Raw genomic sequence first — 24,776 nt, 5'->3', positions numbered from 1 at the left:
CGGCATGACTGAAATAAAATCATTTGCTAAAATTAAAGTACTTACCTAGAAACCTCCTGAGGACATACACATGAACACTTGAGCCTTGAATAAAATTATACATATTCATACTTAAACTTCCTGCTTGTGAAATCGAAGCAAACCGGCTGCTATGTTCAGGACGCCAGAGTCCAGTGATTCGGTTTGACAAAGTGCAAAGCGCTTACAATTAATAAGCCACAGCTGGATTGGCATGCGTAAAGAAGGCACATCCCATAAATCCTGTAAGCAAATAATTTGAAATTCCTTTAAAAATCCTGATATGCCTACAATATTCCAGTTCAAAATACTGAAGAATCCATTCGATCCCAGATCAATGGTAGGAACATGAAAGATGGAGTAGGGAACGTTTGCAGTAAATCCCAGATTGCTTAATACTTTAAATCTAGTGGCCGTAGGAATGTTAAAAATACCTCCCTTTGAATCATTAAGGGCTAAATTCACTCTTGAGAAGGTATGGCCAGTGGACCCAGCCAATTATTGCAACCTCTAGAAGCACTCCAATAGCAATGCCAGACTGCCCTTGTTACTTTAAGATGTTATGTTCAGCATTATGACGCATGGTGTTTGTTAAATGTGTGCACGTGTGTGTAAGAACGGTGAAAAAGGTTTTCAGCAGTACTTGTTAATTGCTGCGGGGATCTGAGCTTACTAGCGAGTGCAGGAGGTCTGCCATCGACTCGAGGTGGAAGACAAGTGCCTGGGGCAAGTTCGCCTTCACCAGTCAATTGTCGAGGTAGGGGAAGACTGGAACCCCTGACCTTTGCAGATGTGCTGCAATCACCGCCATCACCTTGGTGAATACCAAAGGGAAGCATAGCAAACAAAGTGCTCTTCGCCCACTGTGATTTGCAGGTAATGCCTCTGGGCAGGCAGGACAGGGATGAGGAAGTCTGCATAATGCAAATCCAACCATCCAGTTTCCATGGCAGACAGGACTTGAGCTAATGTGGGCATTGTTACCTATACAAGCTGGTTCTTCAAACATGTGCCTCCTTCACTCCAAAGTCAGTGTCACCCTTTTATGTAGGCCAGAACAACACCTTCCCTACCTTCTTGGTTACACCTCACCCTTCTAAAAGAAAAAAAAGAGGAGAAACTCCACTGCCTGGATCCAAAAAGAGTGTTGTTGTTTTACCTTGATTGTACCAAAGAGTTCCTGGTGGATGATCAACTCTTTGGAGGATATATTGGAGCTAAGAAGGGGAAGGATGTGCAGATACAGACCATTTCATGATGGATAGTGCTCTACATAAAGCTCTGCTACGCATTGGCCAAAAAGCAACCCCCTGAGAGCAAACATGCTCATTCCACTGGAGTTTCTGTCTGGGACCTCTATCATGTAGCTACCTGGGCATCTCTGCACACGCTTACTAATCACTACTGCCTGGATGTCAGATCTGTTGGGACGGGAAATATGCTCATTTTGGCCCTCCTGGACTTTTTCCTAAAATCCGTTTAGCAGATCCACTTTCAAAAGGTATTGCTTGGGTAACTATTCTAAGGCAAGGAATCTACGGCTAGAAGATTTCTTCAGATGAAGAAGTTACAAACCTTTGGTAACGCCATATCTGGTAGAACCTATCTAGCCACAGATTCCTTACCTACCCTCCTGTTCTCCAGCTCAACGAATAGATTATGGTGTAAGGGTCAACCTTTTAGGGGCTGTAAACATGCATACCAGTCTTTCAGTGTCTCTTGTGGTTCTGCACTTTTGGCTTGGAAAGGAGCAAAAAATAACTGAGGTCATCGCGGTGGGGTGGTGCCAATATAAGCACCACACAAGTCACTTCCAGTATGAATGACTGCACTGACGCAGAGCCAAATGTCATCACCAACCAGCGTGCAGGGGTATTGCAAAAAAAAATCTCCAGAATGAGTTTGATGCTTGAGGAAGTTTCTAAGTTGGGGAATTTACAACTAAATAGGGTATTCAGCGGATAGGGCGTTGCCAGGTATAAGTAACATATTCGTTGAAAACAGAAGCATGAAAGTAGTTTTAATGACAGAATGTTGAAGCATACCATTTTATATCGCCAGTTCCAACATTTGAAATAATAAATCTTTATTTGTTCGTGCTTTAAAGTTGATTATCAGTACTCTCGTGACCAGAACCCTAATGCTCTTATTAAACCATTCCAGCGCGTGTTTAGGACTTCTAAAAAAAGCTCCCAAAAAATGACTCCTTTAACAACAATTGGGTGAATTCTTCAGTATTTCCTCTTTGACCGTATGCAAACTTCCTAATTGCGTACTACACTTAACTCTAGTTTAATTTTGCTTGGGCGCAGCATGCTTCTTTTTATTAAATTTGATGATTTTTTAAATGTGTGGAATGTATAATTTGGATGGCCCTGTAAAGAAATCCGATGATCCTTAGGAAGTAGCCTTCGAAGATATTGATTTACCTTTCATGACACTGCTGCCTCCCACTCATTTTTCTGATGCTCTCAGAAGCTTATTTATATGAAATGCTGCATGTATACGTTCTTAATGGGTGCTAGCGAGGCAATATTATTTTTTTTTAGATCTGGTGTTAGCCAACAGCTTTTGAATAAACTAAAATTATGTATAAATATACTTAGGTAGAGGGGCTTTCAGCCAGCCCCTTTGGCTTACTGATACAGTAAGGGATTCTCACACTCCCTTTTGGCGCTCAGCCTCAATGTCATTTTGAAAGTGAATATCGGTTTTTGGGGGGGGTGATAGTAACTCGCCAAAAAACCATTTCAACCACTGAACACTGGCAACTTCATAAAGCCGGGCCCTATTCTGAAGTACTTAAGGATGGTTATGAAGTTCTCAGAGCAGGGAATCTAAACCTACACTTCCAAAACGTGTTGGCCCTGGAAAGCTAACGCTCATGTAGCAAGGAGTGGGACAACCCAGCGCTTCTAGACATATGCAGCACATCTGTTTCACTGACTGGTCTATTTCATTTTCTTTTTGGATGTAGATCTGGGAGCCACAGCCTGAAGATACCACAATGACTCTGTGGACATCTTATGGCCGGTCCCAGTCTGATACAGTAGGACTCTCTTCTGATATACAGATGCAGTTGTGGCTCAAGTTCTTTGACTAGATTCAAAAGACCCTGGAAAGAGTAATCAATCTTCGCTTTAATAGGAAGGACCTGTGCAGTCCCTCTACATGCAAGGACCTCAAGGCAGGCATGGTATGCTGCAGTAGCCCAAATGAAATAACTTTCAAAGTTCACCTGTCAAATCTCATGAATAATTTTCACATAAGCTTAGAAAAAATAGTACTGTGGGTTGCAGTGCATCAATAAAGGATTTCAAAAAGTTTTCTTTCTGCTTAATGCTCGTCAGTCTCAGATGATGACCTGAATAGTCAAATATTCATATTCTTTCTGGATAGTCATACATATTTCGCAATATCATATGTCACAGTATTGTCTTCTTCAGTCTTTGCATAAATCCGGCTATCCCCTGGGATGTCATGAAACGCCTATGGCATTTTCAAAAGCTTATGCCATGGTTCATGAGCGATCTAAAAGCTCAAAGTAGAGTGACCGTAGCTGGCTAAAACCTATGCTGATTTCAGGTTGATGGTGTAAAAATATGTCAGCCCTATTGGTTCACATACCTCTTGTATCTTTGGATGATGGTCAATTTCCATGTTTTTGTATATTATTCACAAGTTTGCTCAGGGATTCAAATCCACCTCCTTTTTCTTGAATAACATAGGGGTAGCATGCTCTTCAGAGATGACCGGTTTCATAACTTATATCTGCTGTTGCCTTTCTTTTCATTCAGCTGAGCTCCTACGACAAACAGCAGCACATTTGTGACCTCATGGGCAAAAGAAATTGCTTTCCCTTTTATTATAATCTTGTGCTTGAACTCATTTGCACAGCCAGGCTTACATGTCTTTTTAAGAATCCACAATGCCATCATTGTTGGGAATGTGACAAAACAAAAGTCAACACTTTGTGCCTTAATATTAAAATTATATTTAAGATAGAAGGAAAACGACTGCTCTGTGAATAAAAGAGGACCTCCGAAAGATAGGTGAAACACTTTATTCAGATCAAATTTAAGAGGAGAGCGCTTGCCAGCTAGCTGACCCCACCCAGAGCACACTGAGCCTCATCCATTATTAGAACCAAACGCTCACTCAGTGTTCTTCATAGCGAGCAGTGCGGGATGCCACAGTTCTTCCTACCTTAAATTATAAAAAAAGAAACATATGACATTGAATTAACTATGTTAGGAAATACTATTAACAAAAATATGGAAAAATGTACATATCCATATAAAAAATTCATAACATTACATCTGTCATATGAGAATTCACAATTTTCCTACATTGAAGAATATACTTCAGAATCCTCAAATCACTTGAGTACTTCACATGTCTTATTCAAGAATGGTGATTCAGTGCCACCACTCTTAGAACTCTCTTACTTCACTCCCTGCATCGAGCACTCAAGTAGCTTCACCATCCTCTTGCATTTCCATCACTAAACAGAACAAAATAAGGATTGACTGACTCTCCTTATCTGGAGGAGATGGGAGCATTTGGACAACACTTTGCTTGTCCAGTGCCTTTTTCTCACTCACACCCAATTTCCTCCCTGCAGCTGTACAGGAACACTCCTGGCCAATTCCCTTTTACTTTCCTCACTCACAATTTTCTTTGCCACACCATCAGACAACAATGCTCTGGGCTGCTACCCCTCAAAATGATTATCGCTGTGACTGTTGGGAGTTGTCAGATATGACCACACCAACTTGCTCACAGCATTTTCCACTGAACTCCATTAGTTAAGATATATCTGGGACAATGTTCTTCCATGGGACATCAAGCTTGACGGACTAATTTGGTGGATGCAGCACTGTTTTAGGTAACTTTTCGTTCCATGCACATGGTATACAATACCTTCCGTTTCATTCCACATCACAGTCAAATCTTGGCCAGCAGTAACTCTGAACTAAAACAATATTTGGAGGCATTGATCCCTAAATGATGTTCCAGAATAAGTCTTAAAATTATGACTTTCAACGTTATTATAGTCTCCCTCCCAGAGTACGACAATTCTGCACCTACGTTGAAAAATTATTCTGCCCTTCCGATGCAAGACCCTTCTTAAGCCATCCCAACACAAATTTTTCTTTGAGGGAATTCACCCTTTGTTATTTCATTAAGACCAGCAATCATTACTTCTTAATCAACTGATTGACCAATCTGAACATCTTCTACAGGCAGGCATGACAGCATCTGCTAAAACATTTTTTTTTTCCCAAGAAGCCATTCCACTCTGTATTTATACTCCACTAATCTCAGATGTCACTTTGAAATTCTTGCAGGGGCTGGGCCTTCTCCCTTACCCAACACCTATCAATCACGGATTAGTTCTTCTCTGCTTCCCTTGATGGACTCAATGAATATGCAGTGGTAACTTCTCTTAACATGCCCGAGTTGTAATAGGACAGCACCCAGCCCAATGCTAATAGCGTCAGTACTAATGATAGATTTAGCCCGGGTTTTGAACAACTTAAATGCTAGAGCTGTGGCAATGATCTTTTTTCAAATCACAAAACTCCCTTACACTCTGCACTAATTAAATTTCATTTTTCAGCATATGTTTACGTATTTAATTAGTCTAGTCTGGAAATATGGGAATAAAGCAAGAATATTGATGAGTAAACCCTAGAAATGTTCACAACTGTTCCTTGCTCTACGACAAAGTACCTTTAAGACTGAATTTAAAACCCTATTATGTGTCTCAATCATCACCAATAGGCATCCTGAAAGTATTTAACATTGGAGAGATCCTTTAAAAAAATGGTGAATGGCACTTTGGCCAAAGTCAACCCAAAGGGCACACACTTGTACATATATGCCTTGTTAGGCATAATGCAAGAAGTCCGCGGCAAGGAGTGAAGAGAGATTTGAGGGTATGCTGATGACAAGTCAAAGGTGGAGAAAATCCTTGCTCCTCCGATTGTCATCAGCATTGCCCCAATGTTAAGGGGAGGATGGTCTATTCAGAGATTGCTCAGTCAAATCATGCAGTTCTAAACATTAAAAAACGTCCAATAATATCCTCCTTACATAATCTTTGCAATCAATTCTCTGTGCAAAGGTTCCCTCATAGCCAATGGAACACCTTGTACTTTGTGTGCCTTGCGAATTACACCGTTCATACGTAGATGAAGCTTTACTAGGTGTGGGTGCTTCCTGCCCTTGTCCTTTGTTTTGAACGACCAGGTTGGAGACCTTACAACGGGTGGTTTCCTGGCTGGTTCCTTCGGGTATGCTATTATTCTGAAGTTGCCTCCTCGCGTTTTCTAACGGTACTATGTACCCTTACACTTCTTTAAGTTAGGGAATATTCTTTCCTGTGACCTCCACGAACTTGAGTAGTTCCCTTGAAGAGCTCGTGGTGATTGTAGACCTACACACTAGGTCTCCCAGTTGTATGTGCTGGAAGCTATTTATGACGTTACTGGTGTTTTTATTTCAATAGTAATATATGTCCATGCTTAAAATGTCACCTTTATATGTGGTCTGATAATCATTTTTGTCATATTCACTTTGACGGACATTTCTGCTTCAGTGGTTTTCTAAAGTGAGAAGACTTTTCCCCATCAGCTTTCACGAATCTGTATAGTTATTGATTGGTTGTCATTTGGGTTCGGTGAATCTGTCGTCTGGCTTTTTTTTTTGTCTCATCTCATGCTACATCTACAATTCTTTTTTTTATTTTTTTTTTAGGTTTTGTCAATGCCTTGGGCTGTGACACGCAATTTTGTATTTGTGAGAGTATATATATGTTTGGTGGCATGTGTAGCTGCAGATACACATGCTATGCACAGGTCCTGCCATCTAGTGCTGGGCTCGGAGTGTTACAAGTTGTTTTTCTTCTAAGAAGTCTTTTCGAGTCACAGGACCAAGTGACTCCTCCTTTTCGGCTCCATTGCACATGGGCACCGACTCCATCTTAGATTGTTTTCTTTCTGCCATCGGGCTCAGACATGTTCCTCTTCACTTCGGTTGTTCGAGTCGGAAAAAACTTATAATTCATCGAAATTAGTCTGTACTGTTTTCGATCGCGCCCCATCTTGCATCGACACCTCGGTACCGGCGAACACACATCTTTGGTTGCCCTTCGGGGCACCCGCGCCCAACATGGGGCTGGTCGGCCATACCGCAAGAAGCGCCGAAGCCTCATGGACCGGACCCCGTTCAGATTCTGCCCTCAGTGACACGCCAAGTATCCCTACACACATCAACATTGGGTCTGTGATCTGTGTTTGTCTCCAGATCACCGAGAGGATACTTGTGAGGCCTGCAGATCCTTCCATTCCAAAAAGACCTTGCGAGACCGAAGAGCGAGAAGGCTACAGATGGCGTCTCTGTTCAAGGTTCCGATTCTGAGGAATCTGACTTCGACTGACCACCGACAGCGGGCCAGCATCTGAGTACGCTTGCCCCGACCCAGACCAAGACCAAAAAGAAGGCCTCGGGGACACCACTGCCAGGAGGCCATGGCTCCACCCGTAAAAAAAAAAATCAACCGGTGACCAAGTAACACCTTCGGCACTGAAAAAGGCCACACCCGCTTCGAAGTCTTCAGACTCGAGTCGAGACTCAGGCTCCGAAACCATACAGCACCGACCCATCGAGGCGAGACCCCGAAAGTCCCTTTCGGAACCGAGGCCAACTACCACCCCGGGCCATTCGTTGCCGAAGAAACCGGCTTCGGAGCCAAAAAGACAGTCGTACACAGAGGAGCATGGACTTTCGAAACAGCTTAAAGGAAGCCATAGATTTGAGGAAGAGCTACAACAAATGGAGGATTTTGATGACAGAAAAGGCAGGATACAGATCCACAAGGACACTGGCAGGATCCTCACAGCACCTCCCCTCAAAATTAAAAGAAAACTGGCCTACCATGGACGTTTGGACACTGATCAGCCAACGGCTAAAGTGCCAAGAGAGAAATCTCCACCTCCCCAGTTTTCTCCTCACCAGTCTCCTCCTCATTCTCCTCAAAAAAACTCTCTCCACCTGCTATACCCACCGCACAGTCTCCTACACACACTATGCAGTCACATCAAGACACAGATCCATGGGATCTGTATGATGACCCTGTGTCAGACAACAGCCCAGAGTGCTATCCATCTAAACCCTCTCCACCTGAGGATAGCACCTCCTACACACAAGTTTTGGCTAGGGCAGCAGCTTTCCACAATGTTAGCATGCACACGGAACCACTAGAGGACGACTTTCTATTCAATACATTGTCCTCAACACACGCCACATACCAAAGCCTACCCATGCTCCCTGGTATGCTCAAACATGCCTAACAGATATTCCAGGAGCTGGTTAAGGGAAGAGCTATAACCCCAAGGGTAGAAAAAAAAGTACAAACCACCACCCTCAGACCCGGTGTATATCATGCAACAACTGCCACCAGATTTGGTAGTGGTCAGCGCAGCAAGGAAAAGAGCTAACTCGCAGTCCTCTGGAGATGCACCCCCTCCAGATAAGGCAAGCAAAAAATTTGATGCAGCAGGAAAAAGGGTGGTGTCACAAGCAGCCAATCAGTGGCGCATAGCTATCTCGCAGGCCCTCCTCGCTAGATATGATAGGGCTCATTGGGATGAGATGAAGGACATTATCCAACATCTCCCCAAGGAACACCAAAAGAGAGCTCAGCAGGTAGTAGAGGAGGGACAGGCGATAACAAACAATCAGATAAGATCAGCGCTAGACTCAGCTGATACAGCCGCAAGGACAATAAATACGGCAGTCACCATTAGGCGGCATGCATGGCTCAGGTCATCAGGTTTTAAACAGGCCGTCCTCAACATGCCCTTTAACCAACAGCAATTATTCGGCACACAGGTGGACACAGCCATAGATAAAATGAAAAAAGATGCCGACACTGCTAAAGCGATGGGAGAGCTTTATTCATCCCAATACAGAGGCTCATTTCGGAAGCCTCAGTATAGGGGGGGGTTTCAGGCCACAGCCCTCCAAGACATCCACCTCACAATCCAAGCCCTCATAACAAACACAATACCAAAGAGGGGGATTTTGGGTATCCTACAGAGGACAATTTCCAAAATCTAGGGGAAAATTCCAATCCTCAAAGCAAGCCACAAACAGTGACTTAGTCATCACCTTCCCTCAACGCACTTCCCCTGTGGGAGGAAGACTGAAAATGGTTAAACATCACAACAGACACATGGGTACTATCCATTATCCAACATGGTTACTGCATAGAATTCACACAATTTCCTCCAGACGTTCCCCCACAAGCGCACAAACTTTCATCACAACATCTTGCAATGTTACAAACAGAGGTGCAGGCACTATTGCTCAAACAAGCCATATAACTAGTGCCTCAACATCAAAAAGGAACAGGGGTTTACTCCCTGTACTTCCTTATTCCCAAGAAAGACAAAAGACTAAGGCCAATATTAGATCTCAGGACTCTCAACCTCTACATCCGATCAGAACACTTCCACATGGTGACACTACAAGATGTAGTCCCATTGCTGCAACAGGGAGAATACATGCCAACACTGGATTTAAAAGACACATATTTTCACATACCCATCCATCCAGCTCACAGAAAATACCTCAGGTTTGTTATGAAAGGGAAAACATTACCAATTCAAGGTATTACCCTTCGGGATAACAACGGCCCCCACAGTCTTTACAAAATGCCTTGCCGTAGTAGCAGCATACATAAGGAGACAAAATATGCATGTATTCCCAGATCTTGACGATTGGCTAATAAAAGCCAACACTCAAAAACAGTGTCAGCATCACACACACTAGGGTTTTCGATAAATTATCAAAAATCACACCTGCAACCATCTCAAAATCAACTATAAAATACTTTGGAGCTACCCTCAAAAGGCGCTTGCAAGTCCAAGCCCACAAAGAGTGCAATTGTTCCACACCATGTTGCCAAAAATACAGCCAAATCAGCACTACACTGTACGTTTTGTCATGAAACTCCCAGGCATGATGGCATCATGCATCGCGATTGTCCCAAACGCGCGGTTACACATGCGGCCCTTACAACAGTGCCTAGCATCACAATGGTCGCAGGCACAGGGTCATCTCCACGATCTAGTGTTGACAGACCGCCAAACACACTATTCGCTTCAGTGGTGGAATACCAAAAATGTAAACAAAGGGCGGCCTTTTCAAGACCCTGTGCCTCACGCCATTCTCACAACAGATGCATCGATGATTGGGTGGGGGAGCACACCTCAACAATCGCAATATTCAGGGACAATGGGACAACCAGCAGAAACAACTACACATAAATCACTTAGAACTGCTGGCAGTCTCTCTAGCACTAAGAGCCTTTCAACCTCTTTTGGCTCACAAACCCATTCTTGTCAGAACAGACAATATGACAACAATATACTACTTAAACAGGGGGGAACCCACTCATCACAACTTTGCATCCTAGCACAAAACATGTGGCATTGGGCAATTCACAACAACATTCAACTGATAGCTCAATACATTCCAGGGATTCACAATCAGTTAGCAGACCACCTCAGTCGAGATCACCAGCAAACTCACGAGTGGGAAATTCACCCCCATGTACTCCACAAATACTTTCATCAGTGGGGGACACCAGACATGGATCTGTTCGCCACAAATCACAACACAAAATGCCAAAACTTCGTGTCCAGGTACCCACACCCTCAGTGCAGGGGCAATGCTCCATGGATCAACTGGTCAGGGATATTTACTTATGCTTTTCCCCCTCTCCCACTCATTCCATTTTTGGTGAACAAACTACGTCAAAACAAACTCAAACTAATACTTATAGCACCAATGTGGGCACGCCAACCATGGTACACCACACTGTTGGACCTGTCAATAGTACCACACGTCAAACTCCCAAACAGGCCAGAGCTGCTGACGCAACACAAACAGCAGATCATCCAGCGATGCTCAATCTAGCTCCTGAAATCTTAGAGTTTGGCTATCTGAATCTTCCACCAGAGTGTATGGAAGTCATTAAACAGGCAAGAAAACCTGCCACCAGGCAGTGTTATGCTAACAAATGGAAAAGATTTGTTTTCTATTGCCAAGCAAAACATATAACACCTTTGGATGCGTCCATACAAGACATCGTAGGTTATTTACTCCACCTACAAAAGGCAAATCTAGCTTTTTCATCCATCAGAATACATCTCACAGCAATTTCTGCTTATTTGCAAAATAATCAGACAAAATCCCTATTTAGGATAGCAGTCATTAAAGCCTTCATGGAGGGCCTAAAACAAATCATACCTCCAAGAACTCCACCAGTACCCTCGTGGAATCTTAACATTGTAATTACACGACTCATGGGTCCACCTTTTGAACCCATGCACTCTTGTCAGATCCAATTCTTAACTTAGAAAATAAAATTTCTAGTGGCAAGCGCTTCATTACGTAGAGTTAGTGAAATATAGGCATTCACTATTGAAGAACCCTTTTTACAAGTACACAAACATAAAGTTGTACTCCGCACAAACCCTAAATTTCTACCAAAAGTCGTCTCACCGTTTCATTTAAACCAAACAGTGGAACTCCCAGTCTTCTTCCCACAGCCAGACTCGGTGGCAGAAAGAGCACTGCATACTTTAGATATTAAAAGAGCTCTAATGGATTACATCGACAGAACAAAATCATTTCGTAAAACTAAACAGTTGTTCGTCGCATTCCAAAAACCCCATACTGGTAACCCTATATCCAAACAAGGCATAGCCAGATGGATAGTGAAATATATACAAACTTGTTACGTTAAAGCTAAAAGACAACTGCTCATTACGCCAAAGGCACACTCCACCAGGAAGAAGGGAGCAACAATGGCTTTTCTGGGAAACATACCAATGACAGAAATTTGTAAGGCAGTCACTTGGTCCACACCTCATACTTTCACCAAGCATTACTGTGTAGATGTGTTAGCAACACAACAAGCCACAGTAGGGCAAGCTGTACTAAGAACATTATTTCAGACAACTTCAACTCCTTCGGGCTGACCACCGCTTACGGGAGGATTACTGCATTGTAGTCTATGTATAGCATGTGTATCTGCAGCTACATAGGCCACCGAACGGAAAATGTCACTTACCCAGTGTACATCTGTTCGTGGCATGTTCCGCTGCAGATTCACATGCGCCCTTCCTCCTCCCCGGGAGCCTGTAGCCGTTTAAGTTCTAATTAACATTTGTGCATATGTATATAAACATTCCTTTATTTCAACTTTGTAAATACATCTCTATTCCATTGCATGGACATCTCTCTGTTTACACTTTATCACTCCTACCTTACCCTCTGCGGGAAAACAATCTAAGATGGAGTCGATGCCCATGCGCAATGGAGCCGAAAAGGAGGAGTCACTCGGTCCTGTGACTCGAAAAGACTTCTTAGAAGAAAAACAACTTGTAACACTCCGAGCCCAACACTAGATGGCAGGACTTGTGCATAGCATGTGAATCTGCAACGGAACATGCCACGAACAGATGTACACTGGGTAAGTGACATTTTCCATATATATATTTTACATATATGTGTTAATTAGCAGAACTGAGTTGAAACGTTGACTTTCAATATTTTTCGGATGGACTTCACCAAATGTTTGAATATCAATTATATATACTTGAAAATTACCATATGATTTGTGTCCTAATGTAGGCCATTGACCTTTTTTTCACACCTTTTTTACAATTCTATTCCACATCAGTTTCACCAGTTGTGCACTGCGCCATCACACCATATACACTGCACCGTTATAATTCATTGCTGTTGTGATTTACACGTTTACTTAACTTTCTATTTGTGTCTCTCTCCTTTTTGATTTGCTACATATGGGCTTACCTATGTTTTTGTTGTTTTTCCCTTCCCCCAGAGGGAACCATTCAACTGATATCTGTATCGCAGACTCGCAGTTGTAGACATGGTCTGACTTCATTTTAAGACTTTTCGGTTGATTGCTGGCCATCCTTCAAGCCCTGGACAGCAGGCACTACAGACACTGATTGGTGACACAAGGGCACTCTTCTACCGTGAGATGTTTGCCGCTCGTTGCCAGCGAAGAGAAGTGGACTTATGAAATGTAGGTGAAATCCTTTATTCAGACCAAACCTAAAAGGAGGGCGCTCGCCAGACATCTGGTCTTACTCAGGAAACACTGAGGGTTATCCATTTTTCGAGCAGAATGCTCTCTAAGTGTTCTTCCTAGCAATGCAAGCAGGAAGTGACACTCTGCTTTACCTGAACTCTAGCAACCTATTTTGTGTTAGTGCCCAAACTCTCCAGTGACACCATCAAGATTCTAGGACACAGACTTTTAAAGAGATCATGTATTACTGCAGTACGGTACATCTCACTGGTAAAGCCATAACATGACCAACTGTATTCATGCCACTGATGTGTAACCAATGGAAGAACAGATTAGCAAATTATACATGTTCAGTGAGTTATATTTGTGAACCCAACCATGAGCGAGTATGTGCAGCAACTGTTTATCGGTGGCATGGCCCACTGGGAAGTAGTAGCAGAAGGCTCGTCCTAGCGTGCACAGAACTTTTGTCAAAGCTGCTGGCTTTTATCTTCCACGTTATAGGGCGTGGGGAAGACTCTTATGTTAACTCACTTCTCCATGCATTACAAGTTTGGACTGTAGGAAGCTGGCCTTTTATATAGCGGACTAAAATGAGTACACTGTGTAACGAGTCCAGGCAAACTCCTAATTGGTTGACAGACAAAAATGATAATTTAAATCCTCTTTTTTGTTGTAGTGTGGGAGAGGAGATAGTCTTAAGGCAGTAAGTGAGACACACACACAAAGAAATCCAACACCAATTTATAAAAGTGAACGCAGCTTTTACATGAATTTAGATACAAAGATCATCCGAATCAGGCAAGTACTTTTCGAGATATGAATTTTTATTGGTTTCAAAAGTTCACACGGTGCAAACTCTGGAGGGGTAATGTTATCTTATGGGAGAAAAAACATATACTTCATTCAGGCACTTGTAAGTGACTTACGGGACTCTCCTCCTGGACTTAAGGTGAGTACAGGGCAAGGTCCAAGGCAACACCAACAGGTCACCTCAGCAGCACTGGAGCATTAGGGTGCAGAGGTGCTTCTCAGCGTCGGGGGACCCGTTTATGTCTATGGGGAATCCGTCCAGCCACAAAAATGCTGGGACTTGGGGCCAGTCCCAGTGAACCCACCAGGGGCTCAGTCCTGGAGATGTTCAGGCACACTTCTCCTCGGGCTGTGGGTCTCGAGTGCCATGGTGATTTTAGCTGTCCGGTTGCGATGCAGGAGACCCTCAGTATTGAGGGAGCCTGCAAAAAGAGGCTGCAGGCAGTGACTGATGAACTAATCTTGCCTAACCCAAGGGTGTGAGGTCAACTTTTGAGGGTCTCAGGACCGCGATCGCACTATCACCTCCCTTACATTCAGGCTGTGGGGCACATGGCAGAGGTGCTTTGAGGAGTCAGGTGGTGGCAACTCTCTTTTCTTGGTTGTACAGAAAGGGGCTAACAGGATGGCTGGGCCACTCTCGATGTGGGTCTCACTGTCCCTGAAGTCACTTGATGTGCAGGTCAGTCTTCCTCAGCGTTGGTGTCTGGACTGGACAAAGCAAGCTTTGTTTGCCGCAAGGGGTTCGGGACCCCGGGTATTAGTGCTGTGCGCCTCCTGTTGGTCCTGGCATGCCCACACCTGGAGGGGTGGGGATAGATCTGACCTGTGGTGGCACGGTGACCTTTTCCTGGGTGCCTGCGGCATTGATAGTCCTGGTAAGCAGCAGAACAGTGAACCTGACCTTGCTTCTCTGCACCTGCGGCTGCAGGAGAGTAGCTCCCCCTACTCCAAGGGAGTTCTCTGGCTATTTGCGAAACACTAACAGCCCTCCATGTTTCTTGGAGTCTGCACAGCAGCAGGACAAGTCTGTTTCTCCACGATTGTCGGGGGTAGCTGGCAGGATTGGCACCAGGTCAGTCGTTGTCAGCACTCTTCTTTGTGTCCATTGAATTAGAGGTCCTGGCATCAGTGCTGCCACCTCACTACTGTATTTAGGGGCATTATAGGGAATGTCAGGTAGTAGCCAATGGGTTACCTACCTTTAGGGTGACTCCACCCTCTATATGACCACTTCCTAAAGGAAGTGTGCATAACCATGACCCAGGACCTAATTCCACCAAAAACCAAGATGGTGGAATTTTTCTAGGTATGTGCACTTCAGGCAGCTCACCTTAAGGGTGGTACTAACCTGAGGGTAAACGCATCTCCTGACTAGCTAATTTTACAGCCTGTTCTGGTGCCAAATGGGCCCTGGGCAGGGGGTGGCATTTCCCCTGTCTGGGAAAACCAGGGTCCCATATCAAAAGCAGTGGGGGCCTTTGAAACCTTCTTCCTTGATATGCTGATTACCAGTCACCCTGCTTGGAGGAGGTGCCATCACCTCCTGCCAGAGCAGGCATTATTTCTGACTTCTGAGAAAGTGGGCACTCGCCTACATGTGGACAGAACGTGTTTGTTGTAGCAGGCTAGACCGGATCAGCCAGCTAATACAACGGAGGTCAGTAGGTTTTCATGGGGGAACCTCTAAGGTACCCACTGGGTGCATGTATTAATAAATTCACCACTGGAATAAGTCTGGGTTTATTAATATGAGGTGTTTGATACCAAACACCATAGGTTTAGTGAAACCATTATGTAGCTGGGAAACTTGTTTTGACTAGTGCCCTGTACATACCTTCAAATGGCTTCCCGGTTCACTTGTACTGTCCGTAATCGAACTGGCCAACACAGGGGCATATTTGCTCATGCAGATATGTCATTCCATGCAATATAATGCTCCCTGCCTTAGTAATGTAAGGCCTGCTGAAGGATGACTTACAAATATTAAATGCAGTGTTAGGGGACAAAGGGTGTGTGCCTTGTTGTGTTTTCATTTTTTAGAGCACCTTGTCATGCAGCCTACAGTGACAGTCTGCATGGGTTTGGTGCTGGGCCCCTTAAAGTGCTTAGAGTGGCACAAGATATGCTCCAGCTCTTAGTGTCCCTCTTTAGTACCTATGCCCTAGGTACCAGGGGTACCACTTACTAGGGACTTACAGAGGTGCTAAAGGCCTCGCCAACTGGGAATCAATTGACCATTTACCTTGTTTTGGTGGAAGAACACTTGCACTGGGGACATGGTTAGCAGGAACCCAGTGCATTCCAATCAAAGTTGCATCAAATACCAGGCAAATAGTGTAGGGGGCTACTGCAACAAAACCCAGTTTCCTACATGGGAAACTTAGGATGACTACCTTCAACAGGATGGGGTTGCCTTGCAGTGCTACTGCAACCTCTTATATGTATGAAAGTGAGTAAATGTTTCTTGGAGCGACTGAGGCCTATACTAGAGAGTAGCTGGGATAATGTCCACTATACCATAAGGTCATAAACTGTCAGCAAGAATTTCAATATATTTTAAGGAATATATTTGAGAAACACATGCATATTTATATAAGGTGTACAAACAGCAAGATAAAAAGTGCATTTTGTTAGACATGTCTATCACTCTGTTCAGGTTGTAAAATGATACAGGTTACATCTGAAAACGCAACCACCAACTATAACCTGAAATTCATGACTGGCCATTACTATCCCAATGCAAACCTGGTACATGCTTGCTACTGCTAGCTTACAATTCAGAAAATGATCTTTTTTGTTAGTGTGCAGTGTGTACTATAGATGGTAAATCACATGCACAAAGAAAAGAGAAATACCTTTGTGTTTTGAACCCATAATTAGGCCTGCTGAGTTCATCACTGCCTTCCCAATGGGAATTATCAAAGATAAGACATAGGTATGTGGACAAAATCCAGTGACAATCCTCTTTGTACCTTCATAGACCCAAAACCATTGAGACAAGTTATGAGCCCTAAGTTGTAGTGTGAATTTAGACAGAAGCCCAACAAACTTCAGACATCAAGGGGGTAATTACGAGTTCGGTGGACAGTTTTTACAGTCCCCGACCTTCCGATGGGGAGGCTGCCGCCACAGCCTACCTTCCCGTTGGCCCCATTAAGAGTTTCCCACTAGGCTGGAAACCTTGGTTTCTGCCCGTCAGCCTAGCGGGAAACAAGCTACAGCATTGTCACTGGCTTGTAATCGAGCCGGTGGCAATGCTGTAGCCTGCAGGCTGCACCAGCACCCTTGCAATGTTCTCTGTCTGCAGGGCAGCCAGTGAACATTGCGATGGTACGGGGGGGGGGGGTCAGTGCAGCCCCCCCCGTGCCCCCGTTCTCCGCCAGTCTTTTCATGGCGGTGCTACCACCTTGAAAAAGGCTGGCAAAGAACAAGGTCGACTGCCAGGGTTGTAATGTGGCAGTAGGACTGCCGCATTGGCAGTGGTCTGACCTCCAGACTCGTAATGAGGCCCTAAGTCATCAAGAGAGTACTATACCAAGGAGTGATAATAAGCCTAACTCACTGTAAGTTCTGTAAGCTGTTAGGTATCATAAAGCGTGTCACCCGAGCAACCAGGAACTGAGAATCCTTAATGTCCCAACAGATCTTAACTCACTTGTGGTGTTTGATGAGGGAGGCAGTGGGCCCCTGTGACTGAAAGCTAGACCACACAAATATGGTAAAACTTACACTAGAATAATGGAACTTTGAGATCTCCATTGCAGCAATTGAGTTGGTTAGGGCTCTTTTATTTTTTAATTAAATTCTACCATCTGGTGGGTGGAATGTTGTAACAGCACTATAGCCCTTCTACTACAGGCTACAACAGTTGTTGCAGACCTTCACTCTTTATAGATCTTCAGCTTGGGCCTGTAACTCACATTCAGGGATAACAACCATTAAGACCCTCGGCAATGAGCTTGCATTCTTTATTGTACAAATCTTGTTTTTTTTTCCCCTTGAACTTTAAGTGCAACATGCCATTGAGCCTGAGAGAAATGGCCTGAGCATCTGCTCATGTCCAATGACCACATCTATACCGCTAAACTAACAATGCTCCAGGGGCGCCAACGGAGCAGAGCCTCACAAATGGCTACTTAAAATGTAAATCCTACATGTGAAGTGAAAGACTGAGAAATTTCTTCTACTCAGCTAATGCTCAAGATCACCTCTTTACATTAAGAGAAAACACATTAGTACAAATCCACCCTAAGTAAAAAAATAAAAAAAAATAAAAAGTTTACATTGAATTTTAAAACACTAGGCTTATCAGCAAGTGGTAAATTAAAAATTATCAATGGTAATTCTGTAAGGTAACAAAAGGGTATGTTTTAAAGCACATTAGGCCAATAATGCTGCTCAGAAATTAATGGTGTCGAATCATCATTCTAAATAGAAGTCTTGAAGGTTCTCCATCATGGAATGCTTGAGGAAGGCAATGGAAAATGGTAGGTTATAAATGACGTTAGGACCGCTACAGTGGCCATTTCTTGAAGGGATTTAAAAACAACTTTTCCCAAGGATGCCAGCAACCACTGTATTTTAACAAGCATTGGCAAAGCCAATAGGTCGCGACAATGGGTAACATATTGCCTTTGGCAATGGGGAGGTGAGCTGGATGGCGGGTGTGAGAAACTGGCGGCCCACGTCCTTCGCTGCCGCAGTGCTGAGGGCAGAGCGGCAAGAGCCAGGATTTTGACTCGGAACTCTAAGCAGCCACAGAAGAGCGTCTGGCTTCCGCATCTGCGTTCAGAATACTGAGGACACACAGCTATTCCACCCAGATTGTTACCTGTCCAACGGCTGCCTCAAAAGCTGAGGGAATCAGAGGATACCGGGGAAGTGTGTATGCAACAAGAGCGACCTTTGTGCGCACAGGCAGCATCCATGGATGGTTTATACAACCATGGTCAGCAGCTAGTTGCAGTTAGAGTGAGCATTGCACGTATTTGTTTCCACCTCACCACCCTCCTCTGCAAAGAGCAACAATAGAATCAACAGTTGTTGTAGGAGTACCGAGGTTGGTCAGCAACATCAAAGGGAAGTCTAGCATACAAGTACCAGCGAGCAACACGCTGCATAAAAAGTGTCGGCAGTACTGTATAATTTGCCCAGCAGTCATTGGCAGGGCTGTTGTACATGTTTTGCAGCAAGCGGTAAAAATGAACTTCCAGTGGATTCAGGATGCTTGGGCCACAGGCAGATGTTCCCAACGTTGCTTAGAGAGGAACAAACAAAGCAGTTTTAAATAGCCCTGCTTGGACTGAGTAAAAGGGAGAGTGCGAGGGCTTGTTAACCAAGAAACAAAAAGCAGTGCGAGAAGCAAATAAAAGGACCAGCTCTCTTGAGGAGGCCTTGTAAGCCAAGAAAAAAGAAGTCCCTAACATATGTAATAAAATGAGGGATTGTGTAGTTGGTCCCTGCTCTCCGGGAGGAGTAAGTAGAGGAAGAGGCATGCCATGCACAAATGGTGAGAAACAATGGGAGAGCGATGATGAAGCTAGCAATGGCAAGCCTATGGACAGGCTGAAGCCCACGATGTAGATACAGCATGTCTCGGTTTGAGGCAGCGCATGCGTGCTGTCTAGAGCTGAGGCCTAAAAAACACTTTGCGCATGTCACATCTGGATCTAAACACCACTAATGAAGAACAGCAGAACTTGACGGGCTTCCACCAAGAATATTTTCTTTTGAGAAACTATACTGGAAAGAATTCCTTTTATGACAGACAGTTGTAAAACATTTCTAAGTATCTGATAGCATTTAAAGCACTTCACACTTAGTGGGTCTTAAAGTGGTTCTTTCTAAAATCTTGCTCCCTGTGGTCCTGCCTGCTGAGTACCAACAGTGTCGTTTGTGCAGATCAAGACTTTGTATGTGTTTCCATCTCCTGTCAAATAAATTACTTATCTCTAGTAATCTTCTTCAAGGTGGATACTCTAACTGCACATTTCTCACACAGGCAAATCTCCCCATGCACTAGACTGGATCAGTAAACTCTTGCAATAGCTCCTATGCGTCAAATGTTGGCACCACTGACCTCCATTGAAACTCTCCTGCCTCACTTCAAGTTGTGACAAGTGTTCCTTGAAGGGCCCAAAGGCCGCCAGGGACTAAGAGGCCAAGGTGTGCACTGCAGAACACAAGAGGCACTACCACTCTAGTCAAATTTGCCCTGGTTAGCTGAAGCAAAAATTAGGTAAAAATGAAAGTTCAAGGACAAGGTGGAGAAGAAAGCAAGAAGCATGACTAAATATTCCTCAAAGTACATATGTCCCTAGTACACTGGGTGATTGTGACAGCCATCTTAGACCTCTGTTGTCTGACTCCTACCAACACCGACCTTGAGGCAGATGCCCCTCAAGTTACAAAGGCCACTGTCGACTCCTCAACAGATTGTGTTCTTCAAGGAGGCCAGGCTGGAGTTGGTTAAGTTCATTCTGGCTCTCTGGCCCTTCTTCCAGTCCGGTGGTCAAGCCAGGATCTCCAGTCTGACTTCTTCTGGTGGACCATTTACAGACACAGACTGATATTAGTTTAAGCCAGCCCGCTGTGCTAAAGGTTCCTTCACTGCTGGGCGCACATCCTCGTCCTCTTTCGGTGCCTGCTACAATACTTATGGCTCTGGATCTCTCCAGATGAAGATGTAGAACTATCTTCAGCTAGAACCACCCGCTGTGGAAGTTTTAAAGCAAATACTCAAAGAAATGCAGCCTCTCTTCCAGTGTCCTTTGCTTGGCCACAGAATTTCTGAAGGATGGAGGACATTTTACAGTTGGATCCTGACACCATTCAAGACCTCCAACAAGTTCTACATGAAGATGGTGAAAAGGAAGGAGATAATTTACTTCAACCTCATTATACAAATGCAGGCCTCTGTCTGGATTTTTTTTATTTTATTTTTTAGGGGGGCTACGGGGGAGGTTATATAGTGTGAACTCAGCCAAAGGGAAGGGGGGCCTTTACTTGTGTACCAGATTACTTTACACACAGTCATATCTTTGTGCTTTTTTAAGCCACAGGGTAATTATTTGATTTGCTGTGAATCAGATGAAGTTGAGCGAAAGCCAGGATTTGAACATGGTTCAACATGTCCTCATCCTTGGATTTGCAAAATACCATGGATCTCCTTTGTTCTCCTACTGAGGTAATTAGCGCCTTTGCAGTTCGGTGTCTAAGAACTGAGAAAGTCCTGGAATTGCCGCTTACGACAGCAGAGACTAAAGCTAACCTCCTCAAGAAAATTTTGCCAAGTGGGCCTTTGTTGCCTTTTTGATTTTCAGCCCTGGCTGTAAGTCGTGACATTGCAAGGCATCACATGTCAGCGCCAGGTATTCCAAAATTTTTGTAGGCAACATCATCCCCGGTTGGCCTTTTAAGGCAGTCATTCATGGTCGAAGTAACCCTAAATCCTTTCCTTCTTCTAGATCAGAAAGAGAATCAAACAAAGGGAAGGTATAGGCAAAAAAGTATTTTCTTATGCCACTCTGGCTTTAAGTTCCCTGAATGTAATATGACTCATGGGTCATCACACTCACTCCCTTTGAGACCTGGCATGTAAAGTGTTGCCAGTCTTGCAAGGGAACAAGTGCAGTGCCTTTGGTAAGAGAGTAAGTGATGGTCCAAATGCTGCAAAGCTGTGACTGCATATCTATCAGAACTAAAGTGTGTTAGTCCAGCTCACTGGTGTCTGAAATTTGGGGTCACTGCATTCCCCAAAGATAGTTCTGGCAGAAAGGCGTTTGATTCTTGCCTACATTTAAAGGTTGGAATTGTGGGCAGCATAGTGGTGCATTTTTTTCTGAAGTACTCTCTTAACACCAGTATTTCAAGGAATGGAGTGGCCAGATTTAGAAAACAAAAAACCTGTACATAACATGAAAATAAAAGGAGGATTACAATTTTACATCATCCCTGGAGCACAGAAAGACAGCGTGAATTAAAAGAGAAACACAGATAATGAGGTACTAAGGAAATAAAATGGAATTTTCAAGCCCAGTACCTTACCTGTTAAAAACCTGCTTTCTAATAAGACCTGATAACTACCCATGCTAACCATCCCCGCAAATCCATGATGCCTGGTCAGCCTATCAATGAATCATGATGATGATTGTTTTTGTTTCAGCATCTTGTTGTCACCAAAGGCTAAGTATAGCTGTGATAGTAACACAATCTCCTTTTCCTGCTACTGTGTCGTCCCCCACCACACACCCATATTCCCTTTGCTCTTTTCCAGACCATGTGTGTTGCTTACCACTATGTGACCATCCAATTTGACAACAATAAGATGATGGGTAAGTAAGTCTGCCTTGCGGCTGGCCATACATTAACTGGTGTGTGTTTTCTAGCCAGTCTTGGAAAGCTGCTGGCTGTGCTGTAATTGTTCAGTGCTTATGAGGGAATCTTATATCGCTGTTGCTAACGCCTGATCTTTCTCTGTCTGCCAGGGAATCTTGCAACGCTTGCACTGCCGCGGTTACCTGTGTCTAGGGATCCTTGTACTGCTGCTACCAGTCTTGTAACTGTCTGAGGAAAGATCACACTGCTGCAGCCTGTGCTTACCCTGACGGAGCTCATGGTATGTATGGTGCAAACAAAGTTGGAAGTTAAGTATACACTAGCATTTAAAATGATGTAAAGATACTCCAAAGGGCCAAAGTATAAAGCGAAGAATAATATGATGGTCCGATCATTTAGTCAGAAGCTTATTTAATTTCAGAAACACAGGACACCACATTATCCAGGGACCAACATTAGTGTTACCTTTTGAAAAAATATACATGACAAGTTTAGCAATGGAGTTTAGAATGCATCAGTGTTTGTGTATGTTTAAGTCACAGGTAGAATGTATTGTCATCTGATTTAAGAATAACAAACTGTGAGGAGTGCTAAACAAATCAATCGCTTACAAATTTTTGCGGTGTGGAAAGGACTTATCATGCCGGCAGAAACAATTTTCTAGTTGCAATGGTTTTCTATTGTTCATACAATTTGCTGAGCTCAAAGACACTAAGGCTGATTTCTGTTGTACAGCAGCAGGATGCAAAAGGGTATTGCTAATGCACTGGTGTGTTCTATAATTTGGTGATTTTACCATACAAGTCAAGTCTCCGATGGTTGCATACAGGCATTTCCTGGCGGATTCGGTGGAGGTAGTCAAGCTTTATCTCGGCATAGCAAAGGCCAGTTCCTTCTTGGCACTGAGCGATGATACTGCCCCATGGATCCACCACCATGGCATGACCATACGAGGCACGGCGCTCGTTATGTGAACCAGTCTGTGCGGCAGCCACCACATAGCACTGAGTCTCTATGGCTCGAGCTCGAAGCAGTACCTACACAAAAAGATGGAGATATCGGTTTTGCAAATTTCCATGAATGAGTTAAGAAGCATGAACAAAATTACTGAGCTGAGTTCACAACCCTCCTGCCCACTCACATTATCCGTATTAGGAGGAATATGTAGCATTGGCACGCTTACCTCCCAATGTGCCAGCCCAGTCGTCACAGTAAAGGCTGAGGGGAATGTGAGAAGCTCAGCTCCTTCTTGGGCCAGAGTTAAGGACATCTCTGGGAAACGTAGATCATAACAAACTGCTAGGCCAACCTATTGGGAGTAAATATATGTATGTAGCTGAATATTGTATATAACTAATGTAAACCAACTCATGTAATTATATATGATATATTGTGTTCTTGTATGGATTTTTTCATCCTAGTCTTTAGCTGAACTTTACATTACCTTTTGGCGAGATGCAATTATCTTTTTACTATCAAGTTGCAAACACTGCCTCAGAGGTCACTTGTTTGCTCGTTGGGGTTGCATTGATTAAGTCACCCCAACAGCACTCAAGAAATTGAATTTAAAATTAAAAAAGGAGTTTAAAAGCTCTAATAATGTGGTTGCAGATAAAGAACCTTTATGTGGTAATTCTGCATGAGACAGTGTTCATAGCGTTCTTACATGCGGAGTGAAAACTTAGAGTACTGGGACTCGTATGCAGTTCAACAATCTTCAATATATCCATTTAGATTTCACCTCATGTTACAGTTAGTTATTTGCAGAGCACCCGCCTAGATCTCAGTCTACTTTTCCTAAAACCAACAACCCTAACAATTTGTAAGGTTAGTCTACAAAAATGTTTTCAAATCCTAGAGTGACCACTCACCCAATGACAATACCTACCTTCCCAACAGGTGAGTTCACAGGAGGTAGAATTTCAGAGCCAGGGATGGTGAATTTGGTCTCTCTCAGGGAAACTCTTCCAACTAGCTCAACATCAAAGAGGTGTGCCTTGTGGTATACAGACACAACCGATCCTGGGGAAACCCCACAATAAATACATATTAGTTAGATTAAGGAAGCATAAGAGTAATGATTGTTGTTAACAAAAGGGGGAGGAAGCTGGCAAGCTCTGAAGAACCCAAATGCAATGCATGAGTGTGTAGGGCATAAATACAGTTATGATAAAATTAGATGTAAGATCAGACCACACTCCATTCAGAGATATGATAATGCTTTTTGGTGGTTACAGTAAGGGTTTGGAAATTGTCAGATCTACACAAATCACGGCCTCTTCCATTTAGCTTGATCAATAAAACACAGCTGCATCACAAGGAAACCAGGTCAGAAACCTCATGTGTGTACGCAGCATAGACAAAGATACTGATGCATTAAAAAAACATTGGGCTACAATGTTCCTCCATTCAACATTAGATGGAAAGGGAGCAAATGTATCGGTATGACTGTACAGTCATTCTGCAT

At 43.7% G+C, this 24,776-nt stretch overlaps 1 protein-coding gene across 1 annotated transcript in view; it reads right to left on the bottom strand.

The window, feature by feature from the left end:
- Positions 1-4,065: 4,065 nt before the first annotated feature.
- Positions 4,066-24,776, bottom strand: part of NIT1 (nitrilase 1) — a 40,563-nt gene continuing 19,852 nt past the window's right edge. The window contains exons 5-8 of the mRNA XM_069218279.1: positions 24,198-24,331; positions 23,493-23,618; positions 23,106-23,346; positions 4,066-4,224 (exon numbers count right to left, since the gene is read on the bottom strand). Coding sequence (XP_069074380.1) covers positions 4,187-4,224; positions 23,106-23,346; positions 23,493-23,618; positions 24,198-24,331 — 539 coding nt within the window. The 3' untranslated portion in view covers positions 4,066-4,186. The remainder of the gene's footprint in view (positions 4,225-23,105; positions 23,347-23,492; positions 23,619-24,197; positions 24,332-24,776) is intronic.

The sequence above is a fragment of the Pleurodeles waltl genome, chromosome 12 (assembly GCF_031143425.1).
Source record: "Pleurodeles waltl isolate 20211129_DDA chromosome 12, aPleWal1.hap1.20221129, whole genome shotgun sequence".
In the NCBI taxonomy this organism is placed as follows: domain Eukaryota; kingdom Metazoa; phylum Chordata; class Amphibia; order Caudata; family Salamandridae; genus Pleurodeles; species Pleurodeles waltl.
This window is presented reverse-complemented; position numbering and strand designations above follow the sequence as displayed.